The sequence below is a fragment of the Rana temporaria genome, chromosome 2 (assembly GCF_905171775.1).
Source record: "Rana temporaria chromosome 2, aRanTem1.1, whole genome shotgun sequence".
In the NCBI taxonomy this organism is placed as follows: domain Eukaryota; kingdom Metazoa; phylum Chordata; class Amphibia; order Anura; family Ranidae; genus Rana; species Rana temporaria.
The window spans coordinates 310,520,066-310,545,972 of record NC_053490.1 but is presented as its reverse complement, the minus strand read 5'-3'; the positions used below and the strand labels follow the sequence as shown (position 1 = coordinate 310,545,972).

The window sequence follows — 25,907 nt, the reverse complement described above, 5'->3', positions numbered from 1 at the left end:
AACTCCTGTGCTGGCCGTGTCCCTTGGACACAGCCAATCACAGATCGCTGTGAACGGCCAATCGGAGTGGCCGTTTGCTAGGCGATCTGTGCGGCCAATGAGAGATGATCTCATATGTAAACATATGAGATCATTTCTCATTGCCGGCTCTCGCAGAGACAGCATGCTGTCAGGGAGAGAGGAGACCGATCTGTGTCTCTTGTACATAGGGACACAGATCGGTCACCTCCCCAGTCACCCCCCTTCCCCCACAGTTAAAATAAAATATAGAGGGAATACATTTAACCCCTTCCTCACCCCCTAGTGTTAACCCCTTCAATGCCATTCACATTTATACAGTAATTAGTGCATATTTATCGCACTGATCGCAGTATAAATGTGAATGGTGCCAAAAATGTGTCAAAAGTGTCCGATGTGTCCGCCATAATGTCGCAGTCCCAATAAAAATCGCAGATTCCCGCCATTACTAGTAAAAAAAAAATAATAAAAAATAATAATTCTGTCCCCTATTTTGTATGCACTATAACTTTTGCGCAAACCAGTCGCTTATTGCGTTTTTTTTTTTTTTTTACCAAAAATATGTAGAAAAATACGTATCGGCCTAAACTGAGAATTTTTTTTTTTTTTTTTAATTGGGCTATTTATCATAGCAACAAGTAAAAAATATTGTATTTTTTTTCAAAATTTTCGTTTTTTTTGTTTATAGCGCAAAAAAGAAAAACCGCAGAGGTGATCAAATACCACCAAAAGAAAGCTCTACTTGTGGGGAAAAAAGGACGTCAATTTTGTTTGGGAGCCACGTCGCACAACCGTGCAATTGTCAGTTAAAGCGACGCAGTGCCGGAAGCTGAAATTTCACCTGGGCAGGAGGGGGGTATATGTGCCCAGTAAGCAAGTAGTTAATATGTGTTTATTTTTAGGCTACGTTAACATTGGAGGTGGGTTTGAAATCGTGTGACTTCAGCACAATTTCAAACCCACATTTCAATGCGAGTTTGGGGACGATTGACAGACATCTGTGCGGGTTCCTGCACAGTCCAGATGTCTATTGAAATCGTTCCAAAGTTGCCAAAAGTAGCGCAGGAACTACTTTTGGGAATCGATGTGGCACCGCAAAGTCGATTTGACATGTCAAATAGCATGTTAAATTGGCCCAATGTGAATGTAGGCTTGAGAGGCAGCAACCCTACCTTGGACACCTGTTTTCTGTGTCTGTTTTTGAAAAGTCAGCACTTAGAGTATTTATAGCTGCTTTTAATTGTATTTATTTTTTTGCAAACACGCCTGAAGCTCCTCTTTTGGTCTTTTATTCCATAAGAAATAGATATTTTCACAATGACAATTGATATTAACTCTTACCAAACAGGAATTCCTTTGAGAACAGAGCCAATTAGAAAGAGGCTTGGATGTCTAGAAACCTAGCAATCCAAAAAGAGACGTGGATAGCAATAGCAAGAAGTAAAAGTTATCCAGAACGAGGCTTGGCTATCAGTAAAGCCCGCTATCCAGAACGAGGCTTGGAATAGTCAAGGCGCTTTCTGTGTGTGTAGCTGTTACTACAGACTATCGTTCTATATAGAACTACACCCCCCAGCATCCCTTGCAAGGCCCCTGTCGCAGCCCCTACACCTGGGCAGACTGAAACCGAGGCTTGGAGCGCCCGTCTCATCCCCACCATTGTTGGTGTACTTCCGGCCAGGTCCAATTTTCTGCTTATAAAAGAGGTAGATTGCGGCTCCCGGTACGGTTGGGTGTGTGTTTATGTTGTGTCGGTGTGTGTAGGGCGGCGCCACGGGGTTTAGAGCGGTGTGTGTGGTGGAATTCGGCAGGCCATACAGGCGACATTCTCTGCAGAGAGTCACAAGCTGAGCTGTCAGTGCAGGCAGCCTAATGATAGCTGAGTGTACAGGACACATAGTTATTGGGGGTCTCCCATAGGAGTCCTGTGTAATCTCTGCTCATGTTCTATGGCAGTGCTGGCTGAAGGGGGGAGGCAGAGGACGCTGGAGGGAATGGGCTGCCATTGGAATCCTGCCTTCTGTCCATGTATAAGAATGTGTATTGTGTGTCATGTACTCTCTTCTACTACTGATCACTATATACAGGGATGCACTATTCTACCCAGCTGGTACCTGCTATCTCTGCATTGTGCACATCGAAAGGAGATAGAAACAAAAACACCATGACATGTAAACTTTGGTGCCATTCAAAGGAATGAGGTAATCTACGGCAATGCCTGCGCAGCGCTCTGATGTGATCCCAGCTTCAGGGCCGCTTCACACTACAACGCATGTGTTTTTTGTGTATTTTGTTTTTTTTACAGCCCATTCACTTCAGTGGGCTGTTGAATGCACAGAAAGTAGTGCAGGCGCTACTTTTACAAATCATGCCGCACTGTATTGCGTACCAAGCAGTTTGGCTACAAGCGCACTGTGTTTGGGGTGACATTAAAAGATGAATAGTGCCCAAGCGTGTCTAGCAAGGGCAGTGTGTTCATGTGCGGGTAAGGTGCACGTAAACTGGCCTTTTGCGCACTGTGTTAGGACTCATGCACGCTAGGTGATTGCCCTGTTCTCCTGAATGCCTTTTTCCTGTCGGGAATAAAGCTGCGTCAAAAATGTACTCTGGATGAGCGGCTGTGTTCATGCTGTTGCTGCATCCTAATAGACTCTATTGGGCTGACTGCACGCAGAAGCGATGCACAAAATGTTCCAATCGCCGTATATGGGCCTCTGCACCCCTGTGCATGAGACCCAAGAGATGATTCTGACATCATTCAGAATTTATTGCGGGTGACATCTATCAGTTGACCTACTTTCTGACTTGCGTTTGACCTGCAGGATTTGCATTGCTATAGACTTGTGTGGGAACGCAAAACCCATTTGAAGCAAACAAAAGCCCATCAAGGCTGGCTTATTGTAAAGACTTATATTTTTTATGCTTTAAAAATAACACACATGTTATACTTACCTGCCCTTTGTAATGGTGTTACACAGAGCAGCCCAGAATGATCCTCCTCTTCTCGGGTCCCTCTTCGGTGCTCCTGGTCCCTCCCTCCTATTTAGTGCCCCCACATCAAGCAGTTTGCTATGGGGCACCCGAGCTGAGCCACAGTTCTGTGTGTCCATTCAGACACAGCTGTGGCCCGGCCTGCCCACCTTTTCTCTTCATTGGCTGACTGACTTTGACAGCAGAGGGCGCCAATGGTGCCACACTTCTGTCTCAGCCAGTGAGGGGAGTCTAGGGCAGCTGAGACACTACTGCAACCTTGCTGGAGCTAGAGGAGCGCAGATAAGTATTGGGGGGCTCATGCGCACGGAGAGATTTTATGTTAATAAAAAAGTATGGGGGGGGGGGGGGGGGTTTCTTTAAATCATACTTTCCTAGGTTGATGCAGCATCAGTCCCCCGTCGCCTCTAACACTGAAAACCGAGCAATCGATTACCACTGAACGCTCAGTTCTCAAAGTAGGGAGCTGTAGACTGTCAGTCTTTTTGCATGAGGTTTAACCACTTACTGAGAGGCACAGATGCCGTTCCTCTCTCTATGTGATGCCAAAAACCGGAATCGGTTTCAGTCTCTTGTACACAAGCCATTACGTGCTGGTACAAGCATCAGATCAGACTGATCTTGATTTGATCTGATGCTTTGGAGCAAGGGTGTCAAAATCAATTTCATCTTGGGCCGCATCAGCATTATGATTGCCCTCAAAAGGGCCGGTTGTATCTGTAAGATTAGATGTCCAGTGCATCCCCTCCCCTTACATTAATGTCAAGAGCCCCCCACCATCAGAAGTTGAGTTCCCCACTCTCTCTTACATCACAGTGCACCCCCTTTCCTTATGCTGCTGCTGGGAAGAAGCTGGGTGCATTGCTTGAAAGCAGAAAGTAAGGGTCTGGAGGAGGACTAGAGGAGGGCTGGAGCTCTCCTGCAGCTGCAGGAGAGGTGCGAGGGCCACATGAAATAGCCAGGAGGGCTGGATTCGGCCCGCAGGCCTTGTGTTCAACACCTGTACTTTTGGAGGGTGAAGGAGAGATCTGGGGTCTAATAGACCCCAGATCTGTCAGTAAAGAGGACCTGTCACGGCCTATGCTGTCACAAGGGGCGTTGTTCATCCCTTGTTCTAGCAATAAAAGTGATAAAAAAAAAGAATTCGAGAGACAGTCTAAAAAATAAATAAAAAGAGTAATAGGGGAGAAAAAAAAATAGTCTTACATGCAATGTAAACGGCCATCGCATCACACATGTTGGGTATCGCTGCAAACGTCAGAATGAGAGCAGTAATTCTTACTTAAAGGGGTTGTAAAGGTGTGTGTATATATATATATATATATATATATATATATATATATATATATATTATATTTTTAAATAACAAACATGTCATACTTATCTCCATTGTGCAGTTAGTTTTGCACACAGTGGCCTTGACCCTGGTCTTCTGGTTTCCCTCGGCGGCTGCCTTGGCTCCTCCCTGCAAGAGCTAACCCCCTTTTCCTGTGATACAGCGGGCGGGTATAGCCACCAACTGTATAACTCGGCCCAGCCCCCTGTGTGCTCCGTCATTGATTTGATTGACAGCAGCCGCAGCCAATGGCTGCGCTGCTATCAATATCCAATGACAAGCCGCCTCAAGCTGCGGGAACGAGCCCACAAAGTTTTGTGGCTTAGGTAAGTAAAACGGGGGGCCCGAGAGTACAAGGTGTTTTTTCACCTTAATGAATAGGATGCATTAAGGTGAAAAAACACAAAGCTTTACAGCCCCTTTAAATCTCATCAGAACAATATTGATTTTTCTGACAGTGGATAATGGATGGTTTCAGAGCACGTAATAATCAATTGTGACTTCAAAACCAGAACATGGGAGTAAATATGTAAACAATGGCCCAGGTCAGAGCAACCAGTGTATAGCATCAAAGTCAAAAGTCTCGGAGTCATTTTCGCTACCTACATGACAATGGATGCACAAATAGGGTCAGTAGTCAGCGGATCGCACCATCTGCTGCGCCTACTAGGCAGACTCACGCCCTTTATCCCGAAAGAGGACATTGCAGTCGTGGTGGGAACAATAATCAATTCCAGACTCGACTACGCAAATACCCTCTATCTAGGACTCCCCAAATACCAAATCACTCGTCTGCAAGTCGTTCAAAATACGGCCACTCGACCAGTGACCAGAAAAAAAACATGGGAATCGATCTCACCTTCACTGAGATCCCTTCATTGGTTGCCAGTAAAAGACAGAATCACTTTCAAGGCACTCTGCCTAATACATAAGTGTATTCAAGGAAACGCCCCCCAATATCTATGCGAAAAAATAAAAGCCCATAACCCCAATCGCATTCTGCGATCAACCGATCAAAACTTGCTCCAAATACCCAAAACCAGATACAAGTCAAAAGGAGATCGAAGATTTGCAGTCCAGGGACCTCGCCTGTGGAATGCACTACCAACCACCATCCGACTGGAGTCGGACCACTTGGCCTTCAGGAAAAAGATTAAAACCCATCTCTTCTGAGGTCAAGGGGTTCCTTACCCATGAAATGGATACAGCGCCCAGAGGCGATTCAGTTCGCATGTGTTGCGCTTTACAAGTTTCTCACTCACTCACTCATAAACTGCAGGCTGTGTTCGCACCACATTGCTGTGCAGATCACATGTCTGTGGATGCAAAGTCAGCCATACAAACTGCATTCACACCAAAATGATGCAGGACCCTCTTTTTGGTTTGCACTTGGATCGCACTGTGATCTGCGTACCGATCTGTGGGCGTCATTAATGTTACGTTGACACCCGCATGGGGTTCACAGATGTCAGTGTGAACCGCCGGCGATTCAGGTGTGATTGTGGGAACCCACACAGGAATCGCGCTGGTTCCCGCATCACACAAGTAAGAACCGAGCCTGAATAGTCATACTGCAGTCTTCATATTTTTTTGTATTCTTTATGACAAAGTACGTTTTTATAGTATTGAACAAATTCTGAGAGTGGTGCATGTTATCTACAGCAATTTTTTTTTCTGTTTATTTTTATTTTTTTGCTGTCTTTGTCCTCACTAGGACAGGTGCTCCCAGTGATGACAGGTGCTCACCAAGACATTAAACAATGGGAAATCTTAACAATAGACATACAATTCAAAGTGCAATAGCCACTAGGACCTGTTTGGTTTTGGTACAGGAAGTCCCCCAGTTACAAACAAGGTTCTGTAGGTTTGTTCTTCAGTTGAAATTGTACGTAAGTTGGAACAGATAATTTAATATATATTTTTTTTTAAGTGTAACTCCAGCCCAAAAAAAAAAAATATATATTTTTTTGCATAGTATAGGGAAGGGTTACCACTAGAGGTGCACCGAAATTTCAGCCGCCGAAACATATCCGCTGAAAACACTGTTTTTCATTCAACCAAAAGAAGAAAAGGTGGTGATAATGGCGTTGAAAAGGGGGCATGGTCCGCCCTGGGTCCTGCACATTGCGGGGTGTCATCCTGGTGGTTCAGAGTCCTCTCCTCCTCCCACCTCCCTGAAGTATCACAGGAGGCGAGACATTGTTACTGCAGCCCAGGGAAATTCAAATCCAGCTCAGTGACACAGCGAGAGATCGCCGCTCTGATCCGTGCACTGGTGAGGCTGCATCTAATGGACTTTGGTGGGGCGGCATTGATTTACTTTAAATTGATGATATTAACCAGTTCAGCCTGGAGAGGATTTACACCCTTGACCAGGCCATTTTTTGTGATACGGCACTGCATATTTTTAACTGACAATTGCGCGGCCGTGCAACGGTCTACCCAAATAAAATGTATGTTGTTTTTTTCCACAAATAGAGCTTTCTTTTGGTGGTATTTGATCACCTCTGTGGTTTTTACTTTTTGCGCTATGAACAAAAAAAGACTGTCAACTTTGAAAAAAAAATATATATATTTTTTAACTTTTTGCTATAATACAGGGTTTGACAAAATTAGTTTGAATCTAGGAGCCAGCTAAAAAAGTTAGAAGCCATTTTGAATGTCACTGTTTAATGTTTCATGTTTTCACTCATGGTCCTGCGAGATCATTGGCATGCTAATCTAGCTTTTCATGATTTTCACTTACCGGTCTTGTGATCGGATGTCAATCTCCTGCTGACCTCACCTGACCACCCTTGGATTTCCAAGGGTTTTTTCTAATTGAGCTTTGTAATAATCGTTCTGTTTCTACTAGTTTATTTATTTAATTTTTTATATATATATAACTGTAGAGGGAGGGGATTCACCAGGTGATTGGTGTTCCTCTGTACTGGGAACACACCATCGGTCTCCTCTCACCTGACAGGACGTGGATCTGTGTGTTTACACACACAGATCCATGTCCCTGCTGTGTGACAGGCAATCGCAGGTGCCCGGCGGACATGGTGGCTGTCGGGCATGTGCAACGGCTTCCGAGTGACGCGGTGGCACGCATGCCCCCTAGAGGCCCAGGAAGAGGAGGATGTCATATGAGGGTTCCTGCGGCCGTCATATGTCCATAGCTGGATAGGCAAGTTGTTAGAATGTCAAATAATAATACAATTATTTATAAAAAATATAAATATTTAAAACTGTAATTTTCGGGTTTCATCTAGTGCATTTTCGGCCCCAAGGATTAGTGGAGACAAGGATTAGTGATAAAGTTTCAGTGGAGACATATTTGTCCCATGTTAACTCTTACAGGCGTGAATTTCCCTTCCTAGGGGTAGATTTCCTCTCACTTCCTGTTGTCTCCCTCCGATTGTAAGTATGAGTCAAATAGGGGTGCAACGGATCACAGTTGTTCCGTGATCCGAACGGGTCACCCCCTTCGGATCGGAACACACTGTGATCCTCGGATTGCCACGGCTCCAGAGCTAGGCCGAAGCCGCGGCCTTTCCTAATGTTACGGCGGCGGCTCCGGAGCTAGGCCGAAGCCGCAGCTTTTCCTAATGTTATGGCCGCGGCTTCGGCCTACCTCCGGAGCCCCGACCATAACGCTAGGAAAGGCCGCGGCTTCGGCCTAGCTCCGGAGCCGCAGCCGTAACATTAGGAAAGACCGTGGCTTCGGCCTAGCTCCGGAACACCCCATCTTGGTACACCCGGCAGCGGCCCTCCTCTGTTTACACCCACAGAGGAGGAGCCCGCACTCGTGGGACACGCCGCTCGTCTGTCGGTACTAGCTGGGGGGGGTCACTGTCCTGAGAAGGGGGGGTCACTGTCCTGAGAAGGGGGGGTCACTGTACTGAGAGGAGGGGGGGTCACTGTACTGAGAGGAGGGGGAGTCTCTGTACTAAGAGGAGGGGGGGTGTCTGCACCGAGGGGGTACTATAGTTGGTGGGGGGGGGGGGGAGATGTGGATATTACAGTGGGGGAGATTTTTTTTTCTTTATCGTACATCACGGGACACAGAGGAGCATAGTAATTACTATGTGGGTTATAGAGAGTACCTTCAGGTGTGGACACTGGCACGCCCTTAAGGCAAGAAGTTCCCTCCCCTATATAACCCCTCCCATACCGGGAGTGCCTCAGTTTTTTGCCAGTGTCTAAGGTGTTGGTCACGAGTGAACATGTGCTCCAAGGAGCTCCACTGGAGGGATCCATATTGGATGTAAAAAGCCTCCATGAAATCCGGATCCGTCCAAAGTGCTTCTGAGCCAAAGTGGACGGTACCCGGGCCCCGGTTAAGAAGAACGGGGTTTGGCCTGTAATGCTTCTCTTTGAGAGCTGGATCCTGGTTATTCAGTACTTTGGTCAATTTCCTAATACCAAAAGTTTACTGACAGGGTGCGATATGGGTCCAGGGGTGTGGTGTTCCTGTCCATGGACCCCGGTCCCTGAAGGTCTATAGACGCTGCTCTCCGTGATGGGTGAAGATTGGACTGTCTGTTATGCAGAGTCCTGCAGCGTTGGATCAGGTAAGTGAAGGTGCTTCAGGACTTGGTCCTAGGAGTAACCTTCCTTTATTTGAGCCATTATGTTTGCCTAAAGCTATCTGTCTGTGCTTCTCCTATATGGTCCTGTGTGTTGTGGGGAGGAGGGGTATCTCTAGTCAGGTAGTTAGCCCCTCCTGTGCAGGTTAAAAGCAGAAAAAAGTTGTCCAAAATGTTTGGCTTCACTTGGCTTACCTAGTCCTCACATGGAGCTGTGGTGTTCCATCCTCATGCATGAGCGCGTAGCGTCATGCGCGCGCGCGACATTGATGTGTCTTAGGCGCACGCGCGCGCACAAATGAATTTTTTGTACGCTGCTTCGGTGCGCACGAATGTGCGCGGCGTGCTCCGTGAGATGCGTGTGACGACATGTGCGCGCGTAGCCTCGTGGTGCACGCCTAACAGCGGCGCGCGCATGCGCGCAGGGGGTCTATCTCAGCTGTTCTCTATGAGGCTTGAGATTACAGGACAGAGCAGGTCAGGTGATTACACCTAGTCCTTATATGCTCCAGTCCACCTAACTGGTTCTGGCTGACGGTGGACACAGAGATCTTGTGCACATACTTTCAGTATTTAGTACTGGTGGTGGACAGTGACATCTGCTTAAGGCGCATAGTGGGCTCTGCACCTTGCCAACCATCAAATAGCAGCGTCAGTGCTGGTCTATAGGTTCGCAAGTAGTTGCAACTATTGTGAGTACCTCAGCTTTATCATGGCTAAAGGCTCAGGGACTAGAAGCAAAAAAGCAAAGGGATCGCCATCTGGCTCAGAGGATCTCGGGCATGCTCCTGCGGCTGCTTCCTCTCCTGAAAAATTGAAGGAGGCCCAGGGTGAACCATCAGGGCTGTCAGATGCCTGTTCTGCCCTTGTCCCACCTGCTCCAGTTTTTGTGACACAGGAGGCTCTGGCCTCAGCTATCGGGGGTCTGGAGCAGAGATTAGCGACCTTGATTGCATCCTCTCTCTCAAGGGAAAAACGCACAAGGTCCCCCTCTCCCTCTGAGGAGTCCCTCGATTTGGGGCATGCATCCTCAGAAGAGGTTGATTTACCCTCTGGAGATCTGGCAGAAGGTCAGCTGGAAGTAGTGGACTCTGAGGATTCCACTTTGGGAGAACCCTTTTCGGCGTCGCAATCCGAAAAATTGTTGGTCCAGTCCCTCACTCAATTTTTGGGGTTTTATTCCAATCTCTTCACCGTCCCCAAACCAAACGGGGATGTAAGACCCATCCTGGACCTCAAGGCCTTAAACAAGTTCCTAAAGGTCCAATCATTCCGGATGGAATCGATCAGGTCAGTGGTGGCCTCCCTGCAAGGAGGGGAACTACTAGCGTCCATCGATATAAAGGACGCATACTTGCACGTTCCTATCTTTCTCGACCATCAGAAGCTGCTTCGCTTCGCGGTAAATCAGCGCCACTTCCAATTCGTGGCCTTACCTTTTGGTCTGGCCACCGTTCCTCGTGTTTTCACGAAAGTATTGGCTCCACTGTTAGCCTATCTAAGGTCTCAAGTCATATCCATAGTAGCCTATCTAGACGACCTATTGGTAGTAGACCGGTCAGTGGCCGATCTAAACTCAGCGGTACACAGAACCGTAAAATTTCTGGAATCCATGGGTTGGGTTCTCAACCTGGACAAGTCAGCCTTAATGCCTGTGCAAAGGCTCGAATATTTGGGTCTACTCATAGACACAAAGCTAAAAAGGGTCTTCCTGCCCCAAAGGAAGTTCAAGGCTTTAAGAGAACTAGTTCAACTAGTCAAAGCAAAGCGTCAGCCTCCCATTCGCCTCTGTATGAGGTTACTGGGAAAGATGGTAGCCTCGTTCGAGGCCGTTCCATTTGCGCAGTTCCACTCAAGGGAGCTTCAACATGCCATTCTGTCCGCTTGGAACAAAAAGGTTCAAGCCTTGGATCTCCCTATGTCTCTCTCCCGGTCAGTCCGGCAGAGCCTTTGTTGGTGGCTGGTTCCCCGGAACCTGCTAAAGGGGAAGTCCTTTGTTCCCGTGACATGGCAGGTTGTGACCACGGACGCCAGTCTGCTAGGCTGGGGTGCAGTCCTGGGAGGTTTGTCTCTCCAGGGGAAATGGTCAGCCTCCGAGAGGTCTCTACCCATAAATCTGCTGGAAATTCGAGCAGTCTATCTAGCCCTGTCAGCTTGGTCAGACAGGTTGAAGGGTCTTCCGGTCAGGGTTCAATCAGACAATGTCACTGCCGTGGCATACATAAATCACCAGGGGGGCACAAGAAGTCGTGCAGCCCAAAAAGAGGTGAATCGAATCCTGACCTGGGCAGAGAAATATGTCCCATGCATATCTGCAGTGTTCATTCCGGGAATAGACAATTGGCAAGCAGACTATCTAAGCCGCCAACAGGTGCTTCCAGGGGAATGGACTCTTCACCCCGACATCTTCCAGAGCATTTGTCAGAGGTGGGGAACACCAGATGTCGATCTCTTTGCATCGAGGTTCAATGCAAAGGTGGGCAACTTTCTGTCCCGTACAAGGGATCCACTTGCTTACAGCACGGATGCACTGGTGTTCCCATGGGACCAGTTCTCCCTAATGCATGCGTTTCCTCCGCTGCAATTATTACCCCGTCTTCTTGGCAGGGTAAAGTCGGAAGGAAGACCAGTGATTCTGGTGGCTCCAGCGTGGCCCAGAAGGGCCTGGTTCGCGGACATTGTAAGGATGTCCGTGGGGCAACCGTGGTCCCTTCCGCTTCGGCCGGACCTATTGTCCCAGGGGCCAATATTCCATCCTTCCTTACCGTCTCTCAATTTGACGGTTTGGCTATTGAGTCCCATATCTTAAAGAAAAGGGGTCTCTCTAATGCAGTGGCATCTACTTTGATTAATGCCAGAAAACCGGCATCCAGACTTATCTATTACCGAGTTTGGAAATCTTATGTGGCCTGGTGCGAGACCAGGGGTTGGCATCCCCGGAGGTATCTCATTGGCAGAATTCTGGAGTTTCTGCAGTTAGGGGCAGACATGAAGTTGGCCCTAAGCACCATTAAAGGCCAGATCTCGGCCTTTATCGATTTTTTTCCAAAGGCCACTAGCTACACATTCCCTGATTAAAACCTTTTTGCAAGGTGTGATCCGGCTTAGTCCACCAGTCAAGATTCCCTTGTGTCCGTGGGATCTGAATCTGGTCCTTTCTGTCTTACAGAAACAACCATTTGAGCCCTTGGCTCATATTCCTTTGGTCCTTCTGACCAGGAAGGTGATATTTTTGGTAGCCATAACCTCCGCCAGGAGGGTTTCGGAGTTGGCGGCCTTGTCTATAAAGAACCGTACCTTATATTCCATAAGGATAGAGTGGTCCTACGGCCCCACCCGGCTTTCCTACCTAAAGTTGTTTCAAAATTTCATTTGAATCAGGATCTTGTTCTCCCGTCTTTTTTCTCAGAACCTAGTTCTGCAAGGGAGAAGTCTTTACATACGCTAGACGTATTAAGAGCAGTTAAGATCTATCTTAAGGCTACTGCTCAGGTCCGGAAAACTGATACATTGTTTATCCTGCCAGAAGGTCCCAGATGTGGGCAGGCAGCGTCGAAGTCCACTATCTCCAAATGGATTCGGCAGGTCATTACTCAAGCCTATGGCTTGAGGGGAAAGGTTCCCCCGTTTAAGGTTAAAGCACATTCCACTAGAGCGGTGGGTACTTCCTGGGCAGTGCATCATCAAGCCTCAATGGCTCAAGTCTGCAAGGCCGCGACATGGTCGTCTGTCCATACTTTCACTAAGTTTTATCAATTGGACATAAGAAAGAATGAGGAGAGCGCCTTTGGGCGCAGTGTGCTGCAGGCTGCAGTTTGATTCCTCATGTCTGATGCCGCCCGGCTTATTTCTTGGGGTCTCCCTCCCCTCATAGCATTGCTTTAGGACGTCCCACATAGTAATTACTATGCTCCTCTGTGTCCCGTGATGTACGATAAAGAAAATAGGATTTTTATAACAGCTTACCTGTAAAATCCTTTTCTTGAAGTACATCACGGGACACAGAGCACCCGCCCCTCTTTTTGGGGTATTTGGGACACTTATTGCTTGCTACAAAACTGAGGCACTCCCGGTATGGGAGGGGTTATATAGGGGAGGGAACTTCTTGCCTTAAGGGCGTGCCAGTGTCCACACCTGAAGGTACTCTCTATAACCCACATAGTAATTACTATGCTCCTCTGTGTCCCGTGATGTACTTCAAGAAAAGGATTTTACAGGTAAGCTGTTATAAAAATCCTATTTTTTTTTTTTGCCGATCCAAAAAATGATCCGATCCGTGACTCCTGATCCGAGGAACGATCCGAACTGTGAGTTTTTTGATCCGTTGCACCCCTAGAGTCAAATGTAACTTGGGGACTGCTTGTAAACTGAAAGCATCTCTGTCAAGTTTAAAGTGCCTACATATTTTTCCAGCAGCCCCCAAATACAGGGCTGTACTGAAGGGCAAAGTTCCCCCACCTTACATTGAGCCAGGACTATACTAATGCTATCAAGTGGAGGTTACTCACAGTACTACATGTGTCCTTTCTGTGCTGTTTGGAAGCTAGAATTGCAGCTCTTCAGTGACTTATGTACATTGAAGGAGTGTTATTCTGTAACATAAAACAAAAAACCCTAAGGTTGGCGCTGCGCTGAATTAATTGAGTGATTAAAAGGTGTAACAATAAAAATTAATAGTTATATAAATGAAGAGCAGCTAGCATTAAATTGTGTACCACAATATTACAAACATAAAAACAAAAAAAGGGGATGCAGCGCTAATAAGTGACGAATCAGCAATATAGGTGAGTAATTGGTGATGTTAGTAGAAAAAAATCAATAATAAAAATGATCATTCCAAAGAATAAACAATTTAAGGAATAAATAAGAGAAAATCACCACGCTGCAAATAGTCCAGAAGTTAATGAATGATTGCACTTAATTTTCTCTTAATTGTCCCACAAGTGAAAATGTGAAAAAAACTAAAAAAAGAAAAGATGACACGGAAAATCCATATAAAAAAGATCCATAAAGATTTCCAAGACGGTGAAGATAGGGTGATGAAAGATGAAATTCCACACTGCACCCGTGCTTATAAAATGCCTCCTTACCGCAATTAAAGACTGTATCTCACCAGTCTCATAAAGCCTATGGGAATTGAGGTATCCCACAACCCATCCACCTGGATGATCAGAGGGCTCAGCATAGGGTCCGAACGGAACCGTGGATAATGAAAGAGAAAGGGATTCTCATAGTGTATACCGTTTAAAATCACAATCGATATTTATTAAAAGTTGCACTTACAGTTAAGTAGTGTATAATAGGCAGTAACAAGCAGTCATAGAAAAAAGTCCTTCTCCGATGCTCCAATGCTACGATGCTTCCTCGCTACCAGGACTCACACACCGCTAGCGTACAGGGCGAAAACGCGATGACGTCACAGCAACCCGACGATCGTTTCGTCTCAACAGGACATCTACGGGGGTTAAGTGTAAGTGCAACTTTTAATAAATATCGATTGTGATTTTAAACGGTATACACTATGAGAATCCCTTTCTCTTTCATTATCCACGGTTCCGTTCGGACCCTATGCTGAGCCCTCTGATCATCCAGGTGGATGGGTTGTGGGATACCTCAATTCCCATAGGCTTTATGAGACTGGTGAGATACAGTCTTTAATTGCGGTAAGGAGGCATTTTATAAGCACGGGTGCAGTGTGGAATTTCATCTTTCATCACCCTATCTTCACCGTCTTGGAAATCTTTATGGATCTTTTTTATATGGATTTTCCGTGTCATCTTTTCTTTTTTTAGTTTTTTTCACATTTTCACTTGTGGGACAATTAAGAGAAAATTAAGTGCAATCATTCATTAACTTCTGGACTATTTGCAGCGTGGTGATTTTCTCTTATTTATTCCTTAAATTGTTTATTCTTTGGAATGATCATTTTTATTATTGATTTTTTTCTACTAACATCACCAATTACTCACCTATATTGCTGATTCGTCACTTATTAGCGCTGCATCCCCTTTTTTTGTTTTTATTCTGTAACATGCCATCTAGCATACTAGCGTGAGCTACAGTATGCCTTTGTTTTATTTTTTTGCGCCGTACTCACTGTGATATCCCGGAGATAAGTTTCAGTCTAGTAGGCGTTCCTAGTCAGAGGGGAACATGATTGACGGCCGGCTATGGCGCGTCACGCCTCACGGAAATAGCCGAAATAGGACGTGGCTCTTCACGGCGCCTGCGCAGTCAGCTACGATGTCTGTGCGCAGGCGCCGTAAAGCGCTGTGAAGAGCCGAGTCCTACTCGGGAGGCGTGACGCACAATAGCTGGCCGTCAATCATTGTCCCCTCTGACTAGGAACGCCCATTCCCCGCGGGGGGCCTGAAACTTATCTCCGGGATTAAACAGTGAGTACGGCGCATTTAAAATAAATAAAGGCATACTGTAGCTCACGCTACTATGCTGTATTTCTTGCTAGAAACTTGCATTTAAGGGTGAACCACCGCTTTAACTTCAAGAAGTGGATGGATGGGACAGGCTTCATAATGTCTTCAGCATTACAGAACAGTTCCATTTCAATGTGATGATCACTGGCTATACCATGACCTAGATAAATAAGAACCTTCACATACATTGTATTAGTAAAATAAAAACATTTCAACATTGTGTAACTCCCTGGTACCCAACTTGCATCTCTTTGATACTTTCTATGTGACCCTTGGACTCCAGCAGTCTGTAGTAATAGAAGTATTGACTTGTAAATAGGTAATAACTGTGATCTCTAGTAGACTTGTGTAACATTCCTCTAGTCTCCGACTGCTTTGTACAGCAGGTCTCCAAAGCTGGATTTATATAGCGCCAACAGTTTGCAGAGCGCCTAACAACACGAGGGCAGACAGTAAATTTACAATACAGGAGGAATTAGAGGGCCCTGCTCCTTGGAGCTTACACTCTAGAAGGGGGGGGGGGGGTCAAGTGAAACGAAAGGTAATAACTGTCGGGGATGAGTTAATGGAGAAAATAGACAAAGTTGTTAGGTGTGGGTAGGATAGGCTTCTCTAAAGACAAGGGTTTTCAGGAATCGTCTAAAAGCTTATAGAGTAGGAGATAATCGGACAGATTGGGGTAACAAGTTCCATAGGATTGAAGAAGTTTGGGAAAAGTCCTGGTGGTGACAAGGGAGATAGAGAGCAGGAGGTCGTGAGAGGAACGAAGAGAACAACTAGGGTGGTATTTTGAGACTAGGTCAGTGATGTAGCTGGGGGCAGAGTTGTGGATGGTTTTGTAACTTATTGCTAGTATTTTGAATTGAATTTGTTGGGTGAGTGGAAGCCAGTGGGGAGATTGACAGAGAGGAGTAGCAGATACAGAGCGTTTTTTAAGGTGGATGAGTCTGGCAGCAGCATTCATGATGGACTGAAAGGGGGATAGACTATGTAGAGGTAAGCCAATGAGCAGGGAGTTGCAGTAATCGAGGCAAGAGATGGCCAAGGAGTGAATTAAGAGCTTTGTTGTGCCATTGGTTAGAAAGGGGCATATTTTGAAGATGTTGCAGAGGTTGAGGCGGCAAGATTTGGACAGTGATTGGACGTGGGGTTAAAAGGACAGTTCAGAGTCTAGGATTACACCTAGGACCCTGGCATGTGTTGATGGGTGTAAAGTTTTGACAGAGATCAAGGGAGGGGGAACTTGGGGGAGGAAAAATTATAAGTTTTGTTTTGGTTAGATTAAGTTTGTGAAAGTGGTGTGACATCCAGACTGATATATCTGTTAGTAAATTAGTATTATAATCCTAATGGGGTGTTTTTTCTTTTGTGACAGTTGGATTGTAAATTTTTAATCCCCCCCCAAATGTTTTCTTTTAACCAGCATTTCAAATGGCTGCGTGTGAGACAGATGCTGAAAGCAGTCATTCTATGGATGAAGACGACACAGAAAATACATCCTTGCAGGTAATTGATAAAGTTTTTGTGGAGTAATTTCTGTATCTTTTTTGTGCATTAACACAGGAAACCTTGTTGTGATGCTTCAGAATTATATTTTCTAAAAGTGATAATAAAAAATATACGCTAGGGTTACATACATGAGTAGCTACAGAAGATGCAAAACTAGAAATTGTATATAAGTGGAATTGGATCGATTTCCCATATAGACACAGTTCAAGCAGGCAGCAATTTTAGATATACTTTTTCTTGATGCTTTAAATATTCAAGTGGCACTTCCAGTCATTTTAAAGCATAGTCTCAACACAGCTTAGGTGCCGATTGTAAAAATGACAGGATACTTCCGGGCCCTGGAGTGTGGATCATTGATCTTAGATATTATTTATATGTTTTACTTTTACGTTATTATGCATTTCTATGTACTAAAATGTAGTCCTTTAAAATCTCAAAATGCACTTATTTTGTGCTCTTGATTCCAATGTAATTGGACTTTGTATGTTGGTCTAATAAATTAAGTGTGGACATCAGTGTTATGTTCGTCAACGGAATTAACACTATTTTAGTCTACTAAAATATTACAGCCATTGCAATTTTAATAATTTTTTAAATATATATTTTAAAGGTTGTACTTCTGTTTGTCAAAAAAACATATTTTTGTTTATGAAACGTATAACTTTATTTATGAAGACATTATATATCACAACAGCTAAATCTGTGTCTGTACTGCATGATCAAATCCTAATACCATAAATAATAACACGTTATTCAATTTTTTTACTCCAGGAGTATATAATGAGTTTGGCAATTCTAAAGAAACGCTTAAATAATGCATCTATAAGGCAATTTAAAGTGATACTAAAGTCTCTAGTTGAAAATAACAAACATGTCATACTTGCCTGCTATGTGCAGTGGTTTTGCACAGAGCAGCCCAGATACTCCTCTTCTCTGGTCCCTCTTTGGTGCTCCTGGCCCCTCCCTCCTGTTAAGTGCCCCCACAGCAAGCAGCTTGTTAGGGGGGGCACCCAAGCCGATCCACAGCTCCCTGTGTCCATTCAGACACAAAGCCGTGGCCTGGCCCACCCCCTTTATCTTCTCATTGTCTGACTGACTTTGACAGCAGCGGGAGCCAATGGCGCCACTCTGCTGTCTCGGCCAATGAGGAAGGGAGTCCCAGGCAGCCGAGACACTGCTGAAACACAAAAGTTTTTTTATCTTAATGCATAGAGTGCATTAAGATATAAAAAAACCTTCTGCCTTTACAACCACTTTAACTAAACCCATTAGATATTAGTCGACTAAAATGTACTGGAGATTTTGAGTTAACTAAATACGACTAAAACAATTCAGATGACTAAAATGCAACTAAAACTAAAATGGCATTTTAGTCAAAAGACTATGACTAAAACGAAAGTAAAATTTGACATCAAAACTAACACTGGTGGACATGGAATCTTATTGCACGCTCCTTATCTGGTAGAAAGTGTTAGGGTTGTCACATGAACAAGGAGTTTTTACATTTTGTATTAACTTAACCAGGATTCTAACCATACCTGCCAAGGCTAGTCATATTCTGGTAACATCCAGTAAGTGGTATGTATCAGTAGTACAAAATATCCGTGGTTGACAACCGGATCCAGCATAATTCCATGTGGTCTGCCTGGATGCAGGTGTTCTGGTCCTTTAAAACTAAAATCATTTAAATTGGTTCTAATGGCAGAAGGATTTTTACCCTTCAGGCATTCTGTGCATGAAGATGAAAAACCTTCTGTATGCAGCAGCTCCCCCTAATACTTACCTGGGCCTCATCTCGATCCAGCCATGTGCACGAGAGCAACAGCTCTGGGACTCTCCTCCTCATTGATTGAGATGCCATTGGCCCCTGTTGCTGTCAATTAAAGCCAGTGAGGAGAGAGAGAGGGGGTGGGTGCGAGCCCCGTCTTTGTGTCGGAACAGACACACAAAGCAGAAGCTCAGGAGCCCCCAAAGCCAGCTGCTTGCTCTGGGGGCAGGAGGGAGGAGCCAGGAACACAGTTTTCAGGCGATAATTTTCGGAAGCCGAAATTTTGGTGCACCACAAGTTTTCTATTAAGTTGTTGTGGGTAAAGTTCCGCTTTAAACTCACTCCAGGTTCTTAGGACATAGGAAATAGTAATTTCTTCCCTGTTTTTAAACCCATCCAATGATCGGAATCCGCTTTTTATGTGTTTTTAGGTGTATGCCAAGCCATACTATTTTATCTTATGAAAATCCAAACTATGAAAACAATTAAACAGCTTGTTTGTACTATTAGGAGGACCCAATAGAGTTGCTAAGGGATTAGGGGTGCAACGGATCACCCCCACACTGTGATCCGCGGATTGCCACGGCTCCGGAGCTAGGCCGAAGCCGCGGCCTTTCCTAATGTTACGGCGGCGGCTCCGGAGCTAGGCCGAAGCCGCAGCCTTTCCTAATGTTATGGCCGCGGCTTTGGCCTACCTCCGGAGCCGCGACCATAACGCTAGGAAAGGCCGCGGCTTCGGCCTAGCTCCGGAGCCGCCGCCGTAACATTAGGAAAGGCCGCGGCTTCGGCCTAGCTCCGGAGCCGCGGCCATCTTGGTACACCCGGCGGCGGCCCTCCTCTGTTTACACCCACAGAGGAGGAGCCCGCACTCGGACACACCGCTCGGGGAGTGCCTGTCGGTACTAGCTGAGGGGGGGTCACTGTACTGAGGGGGGGTCACTGTACTGAGGGGGGGTCACTGTACTGAGGGGTCACTGTACTGAGGAGGGGGGTCACTGTACTGAGGAGGGGGGGTCACTGTACTGAGGAGGGGGGGTCACTGTACTGAGGAGGGGGGGTCACTGTACTGAGGAGGGGGGGTCACTGTACTGAGGAGGGGGGTCACTGTACTGAGGAGGGGGGGTCACTGTACTGAGGGGGGGGTCACTGTACTGAGGGGGGTCACTGTACTGAGGGGGGGGTCACTGCTGAGGAGGGGGGGTCACTGTACTGAGGAGGGGGGGTCACTGTACGGAGGGGGGGGATCACTGTACAGAGGGGGGGGTCACTGTGAGGAGGGGGGGATCACTGTGAGGAGGGGGGGGTCACTGTACTGAGGAGGGGGTCACTGTACTGAGAGGAGGGGGGGTGTCTGCACTGAGGGGGAACTATAGTTGGTGGGGGGGGGGGACATGTGGATATTACAGTGGGGGGGAGATTTTTTTTTTTTTTGCCGATCCGAAAAATGATCCGATCCGTGACTCCTGATCCGAGGAACGATCCGAACCGTGAGTTTTTTGATCCGTTGCACACCTATAAGGGATCAAAGAGCACCATGGGGGTTATTTACGAAAGGCAAATCCACTTTGCATTACAAATGGAAAGTGCACTTGGAAATGCAGTCGTTGTAAATCAGAGGGTAGATCTGAAATCAATTTATTATCCAATTATGTGCAAGCTAATGGGGCTGTTTTTTATTTTCCTTGCATGTCCCCCTCGGATCTACAGCGACTGCACTTCCAAGTGCACTTTCTGTGCAAAGTGGATTTGCCTTTCGTAAATAACCGTCTACGTCAGTTGATCAGATACATAATTTTGGAGCACACTGTATATCCCAGTGATATTAGTGTTAATTTCACAGGTCTTTAGCCTCAGCAAGGACAAAAACTAGTGGTTAGCCTGAACTGTTTTTCAGAGCTGCCACCTGATTCAACTTTCATATGGTTGTTCAACACAACAGAGAAACTGGAAGTGAGGAATTCAGACAAAGAAAAAAAACATTTAGAAGGGAAATCGAAGGAAAAGGTAAGTGAACCAACAATGCACTAGCTTAAAGGAACCTACTTGAAAAATACAAACCTTTACAACCCCTTTAATGGCACTTCAAGCGTGATGCACATTTTTGTCTGTTTCTGGGAACACCCGCAGAAATGAGTACCCAGAATATCAAGATGTGAATGAGGCCTGAACCTTTAGGAAATGGGTTCTGCAAGTGGTAGCTCCACCCCCCCCCAACCCTAGTAGGTTATTTATTGCTTATCCTATCATGTGCTGTATTGGAAGATGATTTGGGGAAAACGAGACTTACCCGGTAACTCAATTTCCAGAAATCTGAAATTCCCGTCCATATTTCAGTGATTATGGGTTCAAACTTTTTTGTGGTATGTTCTACTGTTTGCCTTTTAGTTCTTTAACCACTTAACGACCGCCCACTGTATATGTACGTCCTGTTTTTAAAGATGGATATCTCGGTAACAGCAGCAGCTACTGCCACAACTGAGATATCCATCTCTTCAGTGAGCGGTCCTGTCAACGATAACGGCGGTCTCAGCTGCGGATTCGCCCCCCTCCTTCCGCTTTTCCGCGCCCTCCGCCTCTTACCGGAGCCGTCGGTAGCGGCGGAGGCGATTGGGTCCTGCTGCCTGCTGTGTGGGGATGCGAGTGAGGGCAAGATGGCCCCCACCCGTCCCCATAGCATTGCTGGGCGGAAGTGACGTTTTTTTTTTTTTGCATGTAAGTGTAAATATGAGATCGGAGGTCTTTTTGACCCCAGATCTCATATTTACGAGGACCTGTCATGCTTTTTTCTATTACAAGGGATGTTTACATTCCTTGTAATAGGAATAAAAGTGATACATTTTTTTTTTTTATTTCAGTGTAAAAAACTATAAAATAAATAAAAATAAATAAGAAAACAACATTTTCTTTATCGTACATCACGGGACACAGAGCGGCATTCATTACTATATGGGTTATATGGAGTACCTTCAGGTGTAGACACTGGCAATCTCAAACAGGAAATGCCCCTCCCTATATAACCCCCTCCCATAGGAGGAGTACCTCAGTTTTTCCGCCAGTGTCTTAGGTGTTAGTCATGGTTTAGCTTGCCTCCACATCCTTGGGATTAGGTGAGCTAACCGGTTCTGTCCAAAAAAGCCTCAGCGCTAAAGTGGTCAGTAACCGGACCCCAAACCCTTGGGGTATAGCCCATAATGCTTTTCTTTTTAGAGAGCTGGACCCTGGGCCCAGAACTTAGAAACCTTTGGGTGCCTAATGTTTCTGTTGCCAGAGTGCTATATGGGCCCAGGACAGTGGATCCTTCATAGGAACCCAGGGCCTGAAGGTCTAGACATCCCCACCGAGATGGGGGAAGATTGGGCCTCTTGCTTGGCAAAGTCCTGCGGCATGGAGCAGGTAAGTGAGGGGAAAAACTTGCGGAACTTGGTTCTTAGCAGGTTTTTTCTGGGGGGTCACAGGGGACATGCCTAAAGTTATGCACTGCATCTGGCAAACTAGTCACATATCATAAAGATAGGATGGCTCTCTATGTATTATTCCCCATAAGATGTGACCTCCCTTGTAGTGTTGGAAAAGCATTGAGTGGGGCCTGTGATATAAAAGTATATGTGTGTGTCAGAGAGCTGTGCTTACCTGCAAGCCTCCAGGCGATGCTCCATTCAGTCTTCCTCCTCACGGCCTGCAAAGCAGGCAAAACGCCGACCTCCTCATGGTTCCAGGCTGCAGGCTGCAGTTTGCTGGAGCAGAGAGGTCCCTTCCTCCCAACCCCACCCCCCCCCTGTCGGGAGGGGCATTTCCTGTTTGAGATTGCTGGGGGGGAAGGGCGGGTCAGTGGCTTAAGGAAGGGGCGGCCCTTCCTTGTTTGTTCCATATAGCTCATTCAATACTTTGGAACTGAGGAGGAAAGACCAGAACGGCAAGCACAGGGCGCCGAGGACACACAGTGGCCAGAAAGAATATTGCAGTCTTCAGAAAGACTGTTTTCAAGCCTAGGAATAGGCTGTTTCTTTTCCATCTCATAGTTTTTCTTGCAATACTACTCAGGGGGACAGAATGTTTTTTCTTTCCTAGATTTGAAAAAAAAAAAAAAAAAAAAGTGTCATCTAGGGGAGAGGAAGCATTTTTTATCCCCCAAACAGGTGTTTGGGCATTTAACTATTTATAAGTCCCAGGTACCAATAAGTAGCAGGTGTACCTCGGTATTGTACCATGGCATCAAAAAACAAGGGTACAAGAGGTGGGGATTCCCCCAGAGAGTCTGAGGTCTCGGACAATGCTATGCCGCTGCTTTCCCCACAGGGAGCCTTGGGGCCATCGGGATCTGGGGCTGGAGCTGACGCGGGTCAGTCCAACCCTAAGATGGTCACGGAGGAGGTATTACTCACCTCTTTAAAAGAGATGCAGAAAAGCATGGGTAAAATGATAGCCGCAGCTATGCGGGGCAGTAAGCGGAATAGATCTCCGTCGCCCGAGCGCGGACCCTCAGAAGAGGAGGTCCTTTCCTCAGGGGAATTGGACGACCTCTTGGACAAGGACCAAGTAGGTTCAGGGATCGAAGATCCGGATACAGAGGAGTCTGGGGCAGTCTCCCTGAGGGAGAGCTGGTGGATTCAAGGATTGTCGGACTTGGTCCATAGGGCATTCAACTTGCCAGTACCAGATCTCCAGGTATCGACGGTTTCAGCTTTGGGCTCACTGAGGGCGCCTCAAAGCAATGCTGTGTTTCCGATCCATCCTCTATTAGAGGGAGTTTTGTTCCAAGATTAGAACAAGCCAGATAAGATCTTCTTACCACCTAAGAAGTTCTCTGTCCTATATCCTATGGAAGAAAAATTTTCCAAAAGATGGGCTACTCCTGCAGTGGACGCAGCCATCTCATGTGTTAACAAATCGTTAACATGCCCTGTAGAAAACATACAGGTGTTCAAGGATCCAGTTGATAAGCGCTTGGAAGCACTACTTAAGAACTCCTTCACTACTGCAGGGGCAGTAGTACAGCCAGCTGTGGCTGCGATTGGGGTCGCTCAAGCATTATCGGATCAATTTAAGCAGATGCTTAAACTTATTCCTGCCCAGCAGGCAGAAGAATTTTCGGATGTCCCTAAGGCCATATGTTTTACGGTAGACGCAATCAAGGATTCTATCCAGCAAGCGTCACGTTTATCGTTATCCCTTATCCATATGAGAAGACTCTTATGGTTAAAAAGCTGGGAGGCTGAGCCCCCATGCAAGAAGCTCCTGGTAGGGTTCCCCTTCCATGGAGGACGACTCTTCGGAGAAGACCTAGATAAATACATTCAGACCATTTCAAACGGCAAGAGTACTCTCTTGCCAACTAAGAAGAAGGTTCAGGGGCCTGCGTTTAAACGACAGTATTCCCCTGGGCAGGGGCCCTCTAATGCCAAGCAGTATCGACGGCCTCCTGCAAAAGCAAACTTCGGCTTCAACAGCAAATCACAAGGACAGGCTGTTAGAGGCAAAAGGCAGTGGTTTCGCAAACCAGCAAAACCAGCCCCCAAGCCAACCTTATGAAGGGGCGCCCCCACCCACGAAGGTGGGGGGAAGGCTGCGACTCTTTTCAGAGATTTGGGAAGCCAGCATTCCCGACGAGTGGGTACGGTCTTCCGTGGCCACAGGCTACAAATTAGATTTCCTAAGGTTTCCTCCTCCTCATTTCCAGGAGTCGAGGATTCCAAACGATCCGCCTCGGATTCCGGCCAGTCCTGGAACAGGGGCTGGGTTTCTACTCCAACCTATTCATCATCCCCAATGGAGATGTCAGGCCAATTTTGGACCTAAAGATGGTAAATGCATATCTAAAGATCCGCTCATTTCGGATGGAATCCGTGCGGTCAGCAGCTGCCACACTCCAGAAGGACGACTTCATGGCGTCCATAGACATAAAGGATGCCTACCTTCATGTTCCAATTTATCAGCCACATCAAAGATATCTACGCTTCATGGTGGCTTCGCGTCACTTCCAATTCGTGGCGCTTCCCTTCGGGTTGGCTACGGCCCCCCGGGTGTTCACGAAGGTCCTAGCTCCGATCCTAGCCAAGCTAAGGATCCAAGGGGTCACGATCCTAGCATACCTGGACGACCTCCTAGTCATAGACCACTCGTCTCCCGGCTTGGAGCGAGCAGTGGCCCTCACGGTCCAATACCTCGAGAGGTTCGGCTGGGTCCTAAATCGAGAAAAGTCAGCTTTCCAGCCCACAAGGCAGTTGGAATATCTCGGCATGAGATTAGACACAGAACAACAAGGAGTGTTCCTACCTCTGAGGAAGGTAAAAGCCATCAAGGAATTAATCCTACTGGTTCTAAGCAAGAAAGAACCGACTATTCGCCTATGTATGAGGTTACTAGGCAAGATGGTGGCCACGTTCGAGGCGGTACCATACGCCCAGAGCCACACTCGCATCCTACAGGCAGCCATCCTGTCAGCATGGAGCAGAAGGCCACAGGCCTTGGATATCCCGTTGCCGCTCTTATCAAGAGTCCGACAAAGTCTGTGTTGGTGGTTAGACCCTCAGAATCTACTGAAGGGGAAGTCTTTCAGCCCAGTGGCTTGGAAGATAGTGACCACAGACGCCAGCCTGATGGGCTGGGGAGCAATTTTGGATGGTTGCACTCGCCAAGGTACTTGGGCAAAGCCAGAGAAGCAGTTGCCCATCAACATCTTGGAGCTCAGAGCTGCTCGACTAGCCCTCAGGGCTTGGACGTCAAAATTGCAGGGGTTCCCGGTGAGAATTCAATCAGACAATGCCACGGCCGTGGCATACATAAATCACCAAGGGGGAACCAGGAGTCAAGCCGCTCAGAGAGAGGTGAGCTTGATTCTCCTATGGGCAGAGGCGCATGTGCCCTGCATATCGGCAATATTCATTCCAGGAGTGGACAACTTTCAGGCGGACTTCTTAAGCCGCCAGACTCTATGGCCGGGGGAATGGTCTCTGCATCCACAAGTCTTTCAAGCACTCTGCCAAAGATGGGGAGTGCCGGACGTGGATATCATGGCATCGAGACTCAACAAGAAACTAGACAGGTTCATATCCCGCTCAAGGGATCCGATGGCCTGCGGAACCGATGCGTTGGTTTGCCCTTGGCATCAGTTCAAACTTCTTTATGCGTTTCCCCCGCTCCAGTTACTACCCCGCCTGCTGCGCAGGATCCGGGTGGAACACATACCAGTCATCCTGGTAGCTCCAGCATGGCCCAGAAGGGCATGGTACTCACTCATCCTAAAGATGGTAGTGGGAGACCCTTGGACTCTTCCTCTACGG

The 25,907-nt window shown here is 46.7% G+C and overlaps 1 protein-coding gene across 3 annotated transcripts in view; it reads left to right on the top strand.

The window, feature by feature from the left end:
• Positions 1-1,576: 1,576 nt before the first annotated feature.
• Positions 1,577-25,907, top strand: part of LOC120927004 (zinc finger protein 22-like) — a 43,234-nt gene continuing 18,903 nt past the window's right edge. Inside the window, exons 1-2 of one of the 3 annotated variants that reach the window (XM_040337380.1) lie at positions 1,577-1,741; positions 16,774-16,856. In XM_040337380.1, coding sequence (XP_040193314.1) covers positions 16,782-16,856 — 75 coding nt within the window. In that variant the 5' untranslated portion in view covers positions 1,577-1,741; positions 16,774-16,781. The other 2 variants (XM_040337379.1, XM_040337382.1) reach the window with 2 other exon arrangements.